Source organism: Marmota marmota, unplaced genomic scaffold, assembly GCF_001458135.2.
Source record: "Marmota marmota marmota unplaced genomic scaffold, marMar, whole genome shotgun sequence".
Taxonomy (NCBI): domain Eukaryota; kingdom Metazoa; phylum Chordata; class Mammalia; order Rodentia; family Sciuridae; genus Marmota; species Marmota marmota.
The window spans coordinates 8027786-8040388 of NW_025999960.1; the positions used below are offsets into that span (position 1 = coordinate 8027786).

General features: G+C 33.1%; 1 protein-coding gene across 9 annotated transcripts in view; it reads left to right on the forward strand.

Annotated features, from left to right (window-relative positions):
* Positions 1-12603, forward strand: part of Cntn1 (contactin 1) — a 333868-nt gene that overhangs the window by 272630 nt on the left and 48635 nt on the right. For all 9 annotated transcript variants that reach the window (XM_048802545.1, XM_048802548.1, XM_048802543.1 and 6 more), the window contains 2 exons: positions 9316-9386; positions 10813-11047. In XM_048802545.1, the coding sequence (XP_048658502.1) occupies positions 9316-9386; positions 10813-11047 (306 nt within the window). The remainder of the gene's footprint in view (positions 1-9315; positions 9387-10812; positions 11048-12603) is intronic.

Sequence of the window (12603 nt, forward strand, 5' to 3'; positions counted from 1 at the left end):
AGGATTTAATCTAGAAGGTTAGTGATTTTTTTCACTTCTGAGGCATTTATAATTGAATGTCCTTGTGGTTGGAGGGTGTGGGCAGAGGGCAGAGGGACAGCAGGGTATGGAGAGAATTTACTGAGGACTTCTCAGATCAGTGCCACACGTGGGGAGTCATAACATCCCCAAGACATAGCCAGGATGTGTTCTTTTAACATTAGGTATAACTCAAGTACTCTTTTATCATAGCTCAACTTTGGCTATTCTTCAAATTCAGGTTGGCATTTTTATGCTAATTACCAACTCCATTTAAATAGCTTTTACTGAAAGAAGCACTCTTTTTCCCTTTCCCCCTGAATTAATTAATTAAATAACTTCTTTCTTTCTTCAACTTTGTTATACATGACAGCAGAATGCATTTCAATTCATAGTACATATATAGAGCACAATTTTTCATTGTCTCTGGTTGTACACAAAGCAGAGTCACACCATTCTTGTTTTCATACATGTATTTAGGGTAATGATGTTCATCCCATTCCACCATCTTTCTTACCCCCATGCCCCCTCCCTTCTCCCCCACACCCTGAATTTCTAAGCAAACTGTTGTTTTGATTCTAATGATAGCTCTTCATTTATCATTCCTGTATATCAAAAGGATTTTGTTTTTGTAAGCTCTCTGAGTTCCTTTATTTTTATTTTGACTATACTCTGCTAAACTTCAGCGCTTTATTTTAGGGAAAAGTTTGGGTTTTTTTTTGGGGGGGTACCACGGATCAAACTCAGGGACACTAGACCACTGAGCCACATCCCCAGCCCTATTTTGTATTTTATTTAGAGACAGGGTCTCACTGAGTTGCTTAGCGCCTTACTTTTGCTGAGGTTGGTTTTGAACTCAAGACTCTTCTGCCTCAGCTTCCTGAGTCTCTGGGATTACAGATGTGCTGTTGGGGAAAAGATTTTAAGCAGATAACAGCCTATCATATAATCATATAATCCTGCTATGCTCTCTTAATACCACTTATCCATGTTGCTGGCTACCTCAGTTACATGGTATAATTTCTAAACTTCTATTTCTAATGTCTTTAGTTTTTAAAACAAACTGATTCCCAGAGACAACCATCAATAAGCTGTCTCTCACAGTTTTATATAATTTCATCAAATTTATCTGATGAAAGTGATGATCCTTAAGTGAAGAAAATAGGATTAAGATATATGGTGTGTGGGGAGTGTTTTCACCTACATTTCATTTAACCTCATGATAATAATACCATATAGGAGAACTGTCATTATGATTGTTAATAAGCAGTAGACTGGGGGACACTGGGTAGTTTGCCTAAGTTAATACACCTACTTGTGCGATTCAGAATTCAAATTCAGATCTGTCTGATTCCACTGATACATTGAGCTTTTCTCATAAAAGCAATATCTCAAGCAGGATCCTAAAAATTCATTTGTTTATGTGAAGCTGTATTAGAATTGCATTAGAAGTTTGAATCTATTTAATCCTTAACTAAGATGTCAGAGATGTCCTAAGTATTATTTTTATTTATTTGTTTTAGTGTGTTCACCTAGGAAACAAAAAGTGTCACCTCTTCTCTACCTCCTAGAAATCCCTTAGGATATGGAAGTCATCTAAGTCAAAGCTGTCTGAAGCACAGATGTACAGAGCCAGCACCCCTGAGTTTATTTTTATTATTATTATTATTCCCTAGAGTCACCTGTGTTTGCAGTGGAGGCTACTGTTTGGCAGACTGAACACAGTTGCTCTTTCTTGAAAAATATAAAGAAAGGAAAATGGGGCCTGACTGGACCAGTGGTTTTGACCACATAATTTTACACTGAGAGATCATGCACTTTATTTGATTTAACAAGCATTTTCATTTTTAAAATAAAGTTGGAGAAAAATACAGAATGATTAAATTGGTCTAAGCAAGCATTTCAGTTACAACACTATAACATACCTACCTCAAATACAAACCTTTTTAAACAAAAACCTCATTGAATTTTATTAATTTTCTGTGATCTCTTGATTAATGTCATATAAACCAAGTCTTATCTGGACACTGTTTCTTGAAGTAAAAATGGTTCACAGACAGGAGGATGTTTTCCTTTGGCACTGAGAATAGAAGTAGACCTCCCTCTTTTTACAAATTTTATTAAAAACAATATCTTTAATATTTTTCTCAGAGAAGGATTTGTTACATAAGTTCATCATCTGGACATGATTGCTATAGGATTTGTCTTAGGCTTATTTTTTAAATTCTCAAGTAGAAGTAATGAAATTAAATGTTTTTAAGAGCAACAATAAAAATACCAATGTCTCAGATTCAATTTAATTGTTTCATATCTGGGTCTATGAATATAGTTTGTATTTAATATAATGCCTAGAAGTACCTTGCTTAATACTAGTGGTATGTACCTCTGAAGAATTTTCAACTTCAATGTTTTCTTCTTATTATATTCTAGGGGAAAAAAATGTTTCAAAGTAATATCAAACCCCAAACTGTGGCAACCAACTTATTTTTTGCATCATCTCTTACCTTATTTTTACTCAAATGGTATTTTGTTAAGGATTTAACTTCCTCTCTAGTGTGCTTAGAAAATAAATTATTTTAAATGACATCATAGGCAAAAGAGCAAACACAACTATGAAATGATAAAGGTCTTCAAGTGAAAAGCAAAGTGTGAAAGATGATATATCAAGAACTATGTAATGTTTTGAACAACCAACAATAAAAAAAAAAAAGAAAAAAGAAATGATAAAGGTCTTAATCTCAGAACAGGGTGAAGCCCTATAGTCATAGGGGATGATTCATTTACTTTGTGAAAAACTAAATCCTGTAACCTATAACACATTTATTAATCTATCATCAGAAAATGCTTTAGGAATTTTGATTAGTCAACTTTTAGGTTGCCACCATTCACATATGGGACATAGGTTGTCAGACATAATGCTTCACTCTCTGTTCTGCTTAAATATATATTTTTTGTTCTTTTTTTTTTTTTGGTATGCTGATTGAACTCAGGGGCACTCAACCACTGAGCCACATCGCCAGCCTTATTTTTTATTTTATTTAGAGACAGGGTCTCACTAAGTTGCTTAGTGCATCACTTTTTGCTGAGACTGGCTTTGAACTCGGGATCTTCCTGCCTCAGCCTCCTCATCTGCTGGGATTACAGGTTTACACCATACCACCCAGCCTCTGCTTATATTGCTTCACTTAATTTTCATGACAGCTTTACAAAATTATGATTATTCCTGGTCTGACATGAGGAAGATTGTACCCAGCTAATGGGAGGCAGAGTTGGAATTCGAATCCAATTCTTCCAAATTCTAAATGTTTTGCTCCTAAATTTCTATCTGAAGACAGTGCACAGTACAGAAGTTCCAAGCCATTGATCCTCTATGGAATCATAGCATCATCATTTGGAAGCTCTAGGATCTGGAACACATTATTTAATCTCTTGGAGCCACAGAAGTCTCATCTTTTTATGGGAATCAATTGTCTTATGGGATTACTTTTACGATTTAAAAACACAGGATAGCAGCATTGTGGTACATAATATTTGCTCAATACATATTTATTATGCTATTAATGTTAATTTTAAAATTTAATATGCTTATAAAAATATGGTCTCCTGTCTACTCTGTAATTGATCACCTCACTTGGCAACATATTTCCATTTTTAAAAGCATAATAGATCATATTATTTCATATAATTTTTTATCATCTTAAAAGAATAATTTTATGTATTCACAAAATAAAATTCAACAGAATTTCTCTTTTTTGTTTTTCCTTTCATCTACTTTATTAAAAATGAATATACATAAAATTGGACATTTACATTTTTCATTCTTACAAAAAAGTAAAAAAGACTTTCTAAATGAGAAATATTTGTCTTGTCATGTGCGATTATAAGGACTCTAAGAGATGCCAGCATATGTTATGTGGGATAAAGGCTAGTTTCCTTTTGATGGAAAAGTTGATCTGTGCCTCATTATGCTGATTGAAGAGAGGTGACATTATCCAATGCTGCACATGCCCTGCTCTGTCCAATTACTTAATGTCAAGATCTCAGAGCACAGTTGAGTGTATTCTTTGGATTCAGACAAGTGTATTATAAAATGGATGCTCCCAAATGAAGAATTAGAAGGCATGTTTGTAATTCATTTTAGCCCTTTTAATTTTGACTGTAAGAAAGAGATAACAAAAACATCCTTTGAAATAATGAGTCATTGTAAGATATATTCCCACAGCTAATAGCTCTGCAGGTGCAGTTGGTGATTGATAGCCTCAAATGGTGCAATCAGGTTTATTTTGACAGCTTTGTGTTTATTTGCCAGTTCAAGCCAGTTTGAAGGGGAAAAGAGGAAAAATAACAAAACCAGAATAAACACTTTCATGTTATGTATTAAGTCTTAATTTCATGTCCAACAAAGCTAGTATTTCTTTCATTTAGCTTTTTCCATTTCTTTCTTTTTTTCTTTGTTTTTTTTCCTTATTTAATAAAAGACAGGAATGCCACTAAGAACATATTTTATAGCTAGTAAGAAACTACTATGTGAAAGTAAGTTGTCATTAATAATTAAGTAGATAAATCATTTTAAAAGAATTAAAGAATATAGATTGATTTTTAAGCCATCAGGAGACCTGAATTAAAGTTGGCAGCTTCTCTACTTGTGAGTAGTATAACCTGGACAATTAGCTTCTTCGGGATTCATTTGCCTTTTCTATGAAATGGGGATAATGCTACTTCTCCATGTGCTTCAAAGTGTTGTGTGAGTGTCCAATTAGGTGAGATAAGTAAAAATAATTCAAAAGTTGTAGATAAGTCTGTTGTTAAGCACGGATCATTTTATTCATTCAGCACTTTTATAAATTTTGGACAATTAACACATTGAATTAAAACTAGTAGTATACACTTAACCTCTATCATCATAAAGAACATCTTCAGGACTTGAAGCAAATTGTATTTATATTGTTATCTTTAGTGCTTAACACAGCATATTGTCCATAGTTACGCAAAATTATTTGTAGAAGAAAAAGGGAGAAATAAGGAGGATAAGCTGGCAGTACTGACTACCAGACATTAATAGCAGATGGTGAAAAGGAAGGTGTGATCAAAGCAACAGTGGGATTTACATATTATGATTTAAAAGGATCTACTACCAAATATATTTTGTTTTGTTTGAAAACAAGCTTAACATCTGTATTAGATGATTTTGATTTTCTTACACACAGAAAGGTAAACTAGAAATTAACAAATATTTTACTTTATTTAAAGAAATAATCCATTACTGGTTTGGATTTTAATTATGAATTTTATTATGCATATAATTATTTCAATTTATTTCATTCTTTTTTGCCTATCTAAACACTATCTGCAACTGACTTTTCTTATAGGATCATTGCATTGAGCAATTAATAAACTTACTCTACTCTCCTGTTATAATTTCCTATTTGAAAACAAAGCCTATAATAACAAACAAACCTCCAATCTCTGCCTGATAAGATGCTGAAAAGTTAATATTTTTGTGAACTATCTTGAAATCTCTTTATTTTTATCTATAATGGAAGAACATCAATTTAACATAGTAGATGCATTAGAACTGCTAGCAATCTGCTCCACCATCAAAGTAGGATCTCATGAGTTACAAAGAACTACTTCTATTTGAATATCCAAATATTTTACAATTTGTTTCATTTTATTTTTCACTAGATAGGGAAGAGGGTTGGGAGGGAAAAGGAGGGGGCAGGGGATTAGCAAAGATGGTGGAATGTGAAGGACATCATTATACAAAGTACATGTATGAAGACTTGAATTGGATGTCAACATACTTTATATACAAACAGATATGAAAAATTGTGGTATATATGTGTATTAAGAATTGTAATGCAAAAAAAACAATAAGCAAAGTACATGTATAAAGGCATAAATTGGCGTGAACATACCTTTATATAGAGATACGAAAAATTGTGCTCTATATAGGTAATAAGAATTGTAATGCATTCCACTGCTGTTGTGTATTAAAAAAATAAAATCAATAAACAATTTTAAAAAATGTAAAAAAAATTAGAAAAAAAGAGTTTCGTGTCACAGTAGATTGGGTAGAAAGAGGGAAGGGAAGGGGAAGGGGGATAGGAAGGGCAGCACAATACAATAGACACTAGGATGGCCCTATGTATAAACGTGGCCATATAACCAGTGTGATCCTGCAATCTGTGCACGTGGAAAAATAAGATTACGGACCCCATTTGAATCAAATGTATGATATGTCAAGATCATTGTAATGTTTTGAGCAACTAATAAAAAAATTTTTAAAAAGAGTTTTTCAGAATTATATATTTAAGTGCTTAAACATAGAGACATAAAGATAGAATAAAACTAGGTGTTAAATTGTAACCTCTTTGGTTCCCTAGACTAGAATAATACTTATGGAACCATTTAAAATCTCTTACTAAGATATTTGCTTTAAATCATATTGAACTTTTGATGCAACTTAAGCTGAAAAGTTACATTCATGTTTAAATTTTTTGTCTGTAAAAGTGACTTTTCAAGTCAAGGAAATAATTAACAACAAATAAGTAGTTAATATATTCTGAGTCAAGATCCAATCTTTATATATTCTATTTTCATAATTTTGGTTTTGTTACAAGCCAGTTTCAACCCTGTTAAATAAAACATCAAAGCCCAAAGAGATATTTATATACAAATTGTTTAAGCATTGAAATATAAAATGGAGATTGGCAGTATTAGCTTCTTTTCATAGGAAAGATAATCATGGCATTGACTTGATTTTCTTTTTTAAGTTTTCTGGACCTGTGACTGTAATACAGAGGCACTCTTATAAAAAACCTCAAGGGAATCGCAGTTAGACTGAAATGATGGCAAAAGAATGTGTTAAAATATCCCACTGTTTTTACCTTTCATAGTAAAATTATAAATATTGCTTATTCATGATTAATATTTTAGCATTTTTAAAAATATAACTTAAATTCGTTTTAATGATTTATTGTTTAAAGAATGTCCAGTTTGTTTTCTGTTCAGTGTGCTGAAGCCTGGAGCTAAACAGACTTCCTTGTGCTTATGGTGATTTACTTGCCTAAAAAAGTCAACATGTGGCCAGGTCCTCCTGTGTTACCAGGGCCAACGGGAGGAAAACAAAACAAAACAGCATCTAACTGCTCTGTTCTCAGATTCAAGTTAGATGTGTAGGTTATTCACAACTCCATCTGTGAAAAATTCCCCAAATCTGCTAAGGCTACAGGTGAATATTTAAGGCAACATGGGGAAAACTAAGTCAATAATCTACGTAAGATATCAAAACAGAGCTACTTTTTACTACTTTTACTTCTGTGCTTTTCTTCATTGTCTTGTTTTCAGCAACATGAGCCCAACAGGCAATATTTGAGGAACAAATCAATCCTGAATTATTTGCTTGAAGCATGTTAAAAAGCACTTAAACATAAAGTGGCAATATAAACACACTCTAACTTTCGCTCTGTTCTTATCATAAGGTTAAAAATGATTATAATGAAATGCATTACATTATAATGTAACATCCTACCTAATATACTTGTCCCAAGGAAGGCAGTGTTTGATTCAACGAATTGTGGTATAGTTTATTATTTTAGAGGTATTTTTGCAATTATTTGCCTATGATTACTTAAACAAACAAACAAACAAAAAACCTTTACTCATTGATTATTAGACAATAACCTTTTTTGTTTTTCTATAGCATGTGGAATTTTAACTTCAGAACATGAGTTATGGAGTTAGAAGAGTTTCCAGAGTTATTTTAATATCCTAGTCTTCAATATGTGTTTTAACTAAAGAGCTACAAACAACTTCACTTTTAACAACCCTGTGCACTGAATTTTACCTTCTAACATTCACTGTGGTAACAGTTGAATAATAAATTGAAATCACTCAGGTTTTTTTTTCATGAGAAAAAGAAATCATCATATAGTTTTATAAATATAAGGGAAAGCATGTATCTTGTTTCTGTGCAATAAATCTACATATTTCATCTAAGAACTTACATAGCTAACATGATGTTTTGAGGCTTGTCTTTTTTTAATCACAATTATCTGTTAAGTTCTGTACTTCAGTAAATGTTACCTTGCTATGACGATTCTGAGGAAGATATGACCATGTCCCCTTGGGAAGGGAATTGAGAAGAAATGACAGTTCATCTCTTGGAAGAGTTAACTGATTTGGGAATAATATCTCCCACTGAGCCAACACATTTGCATGGGGAATGTACACAGCTTATGGAAACCCAGACCTCCTCCTAGGCAGCCAGTAGCTGGGGCATGCTCAAAACAGACAAAGCATCATTCATCTGCACATCTCCAGTTAGAGGCCATGTCTACACATCTAACAAGATACAGTGTCTACCCTGAAGGGATTTCAAGGAGTGAGAAAATCAAAAAAAAAAAAAAAAAAAGGAACCCATTGGACTTGGCAGTTAAGATCAATTTTGTGAAATAGTGATTTTAGGAATGTGAAGAAGTGGAAACAGATTGGGGGTTGTTAAAAAGTGATTATGTAATGAATACAAAAGACGGTCATGTATTCATTCTTTCACACACTTCAGTGACAGGAAAGGGTGTGATGGGTTGGGGATTAAGAGGGAAGCAGCATTACAAGAAAGTCCTTCAGAGCAGAGAGACTGCACAGTGAGAAAACTCTCCAGCAGAGATTGAGACTGAAAGATGATGTAAGAGGTTCCGGAACAGAAGGATTGGAGTCACTGATGGGGCAAGCTTCCAAAAGAGACTTAGGAATTGGAAGTGAGAGCATAAGAGATAATATTAGATTTATTGCATTTTTCTTATATCCACATATTTGGGGAAACATTATCCAATGTTAATATAAATGTATGGAATCTTAATATTTATTTTGTAGAATGAAGTATAAAACTGGCAAAACAGTAAGTTGTGGGAAATTTGTAGGGTTTCAAGTGAGAGCTCTAAAATATTTTCCAATACAGTATATATAATCTTAAAAAATCATTTTAAATGGAAGGACACACCACACAAAAGATGGATGAGGCCAGTTTGCTTCACTCTCCTTTGCTGAAGGAAACCGGCACATTTCCTATGGCATGGAGTCAATTTTTATCTTGGCAGTAAAACAGATTATTACAGCTACTGTGAGCCATTGTTATTATAATTGAGTGGGATCATGCAGGCAGCTTGTTTTTCCTAGTGAAAGAAAAAAATCATGTTTTCTGTGGTAAATAAGAACACTATCATCAGAAAAAAATTACATAGTCTCTGTTTTTGTTGTTTCATGTTTGTTTGTTTGTTTGTTTGTTTGTTTCAGCACCAAATGTGGCTCCTTCAGATGTGGGAGGTGGGGGTGGAAGCAACAGAGAGCTGACAATAACATGGGCAGTAAGTATTGATTGAACTGAACATATTATAGGGTACTTCTATACTGAACTACAAACACATTTTATTTTCTGAAATAAATTCAAAACAAAGCAGAATTCTCAATCCACAAACAAGAGTGAATTACTTCTTTTTCTTTCTCTGGCTTGCAAAGGCTAAGGTGGGCAGATCCTATGCAAAAATAGGATCTTGAACACCAAGGGATGCAGTAGCATAGATGATTAAATATTCAACTCTCTGATTCCAGAGATATTTTAAATTCATTGTGGTCTGGTAACCCAGTTATAATTTATAACTTTTTCTCTGGACAATCTGAACTCCAAAGATTCAATTTGCAAACGTTCTATCCAAACCCATTTTTTAAATTGAAGATTGTTTCTTCCTAGTGTAATCCATCACGATAGAGGAGTCTTAGAAGTCATCCAGGGGACTGATACTGAGTGATCCAAACAGTTTATTACATTTTCTTAATCCAAAGGAGAAGTTCTATATCAGATATAGTATTTGTGGATTTTTGAGGTGGGAGGAAAATTGGGAGGGGGTGGGGAAGACTGTGATAGCACAGAATTACCTGAAGTAGGCATCTGGCACTTATCCAGGTAACACTCCATAAATTCATGTATACAGTACACATTTTTAATGTCTAACTACTGCAGATAGTTGAGGAACACAATTTAGGCTCCAAAGGATTTGAAGACCACAAGAAAAAAGACAGGTTTTAGTCTTTACATGAATTAGACTGATTTATTAAGTAAGAGCATATTCAGGTGACTTTATTCTGTCCTCTGGAGTCATATATAATGTTTGGCACTTAAATAGATTTTTAAGCAAGATTAAAAAAGAAAGAAAGAAAAAGAAAAAGAAAAAAAATAAAATCCTGTTTTTTGCTTGTCTGAATCTCCAATTATTTATTTCCGAGTTTTACTGTCAATATAATGTCCCAAAATGGAAATATAAAAATCAGGACATCGTACTCTTTTCCATATGGCATGGTTTTTGTAAACCCTGTGGGTATCTGCTTCCCAATAAAATGAGCTTTGTGAAAAAATTTAAAATTAGAAATTCTCCTAAAATTCAAAATCAAGTTTCCAAGGATAGGGCCTGAGAATCAGTGTTCTTGAAGGCTCAAGAAAGCTTGGGAGGAATCAGATTGCATCTAGAAGAACATCTCAGAGAGAAGAAATTGAAAATAGGAAGGTCCAAGGCAGGAGCCCCTAGGGTGTTTGAGAAATAGCAAGGTTGCCTCTTGGTAAATGAGGTCATCACATGTTGAGCATGATATTGCTCTGGCATTTTCTCCCAGTACTAACTTATGAGCAAATACATTTTAGGGGAAAGCATGCCTCTATGTGAATATTTATTCTCATAGGATTTTTCTCACTGCTAACTTTATCATTAAAACCTATTTAATATTTTAACCTCTATTTAGCCTTTATCAAGAGAATACCACTATGGTAACAATTTTGGTTACATTGTGGCATTTAAACCATTTGATGGAGAAGAATGGAAAAAAGTCACAGTTACTAATCCAGACACTGGCCGATATGTCCATAAAGATGAAACCATGAGCCCTTCTACTGCATTTCAAGTCAAAGTGAAAGCCTTCAACAACAAAGGAGATGGACCCTACAGCCTCATAGCAGTCATTAATTCAGCACAAGATGGTAGGTCAAAGGCCTTGCCAATGTGGTGAGGCAGATGGAATCTAATTCTTTGGCATTCAGTTTGTTTTCTTTAAGGTCTTACTTATTAAGATCCTTCTATAGTACTACACCTTTCGCAAATGAGTATCATTTTGAGCCAAAGTAAAATGTCAGTCTCTCCACATAAATGACAAGTTACTCATGCTTTTGTTCATCCTTTAGATCATGTCCAATGTAGTTGACTAGACTCCTGTTCCTTGCCTCTTAATTATAACGTGATTGTCAAAATTCTCCAAAACTGGATTGGAACTTATGTTTGTGCATAGTGCATACTACTACATAAGATTCTAGAATATATGTATTGCTTATAAAATTGCTCAAAATTATAACACAAAATTTGTGTGACTGCAGCATTCAAGTAAGTTTTCTTTTTAATTTTAATAGCATGCTGAAATTTTATTAATGGGTATCTAAACGTGATTATATAAAAGAGGAATCAGAAAATCAGTTGAAATTTTTTTCTTTTAAAGGAAAAGTTTTGTCCTATAGGCCATTTAGGGAAAAAATATTGATACTGGCTCTATGTTTTTCTAGAAACTAATTAATCGTGCTTATAGAGGACTTTTATAGTAAATGACATACAGTTTTTAACATAGTTACCTTATTTCCTATGATTTCCTATTTAAGCTGCTAAGATTTTTAAATTTATATTCCTGTTAAAAACTGATAAAATGTCCACATTATGTCTTCTTACTCATGTGCACTGTGTAAATAATTAATGACTAATGAAGCAAATAGAGATTTTATTGACTTCTGATCTAATACATTTACCCTTAGACAATTTTCCCTTGCAAACACTCAAATGAAAGATTTTTGAGAACTAGAATTGTGTGAGGTATTCTTCTACTCTCTTTGAGGAAAAAAAAGCCTCCATCTAGTGGTTTATCCAATTTACATTATTGTTACTTCAAAATAAACAGAGCTGTCCCTTAGAATTCAACTGAACTTCTCCAATATGATCCTCAGTCATAGACTCATTACCTTTCATATTTGTTCAAAAATATAATGTGTATTCAAATAATCTTATGAGCCATATACTCCAATTCTGTTATTTTGTTGTATATGTATCTTATAGCATCATGTTACATACTCTAAACATATATAATATGTATTCAAGAATGCACATGTGAAAGGCAGCCATGAGTCATTTAGCTCAGCTAAATACCTTGAAAGAATAAAAAGCAGAAATAATTTGTTTATAATCAAGCCATGGAAAAGTCCTGATGACAAATCTTACATTCTCTATTTCTGTATTTATTCAGCAGAAATGTGATAACTTGACTCAGTTTTAATAACTTGAAAAACATGACTACATCTCCTGGAGAAAATGAAAGTTAAAAGTATTTTACAAGTTATCTTTTCATCCAATATCATTTTTTACTGCTGTATTTGATGCTAAAGTAAGCTTCTAGGCAAAAGGCCATGCTTGTCATCTATGGAGTCATGGCCATTTGTGTTTAATTATATTCCTTTCCTAAATATTTCATGAGTCTCATAAAACTTGCATGTGCTGAAAC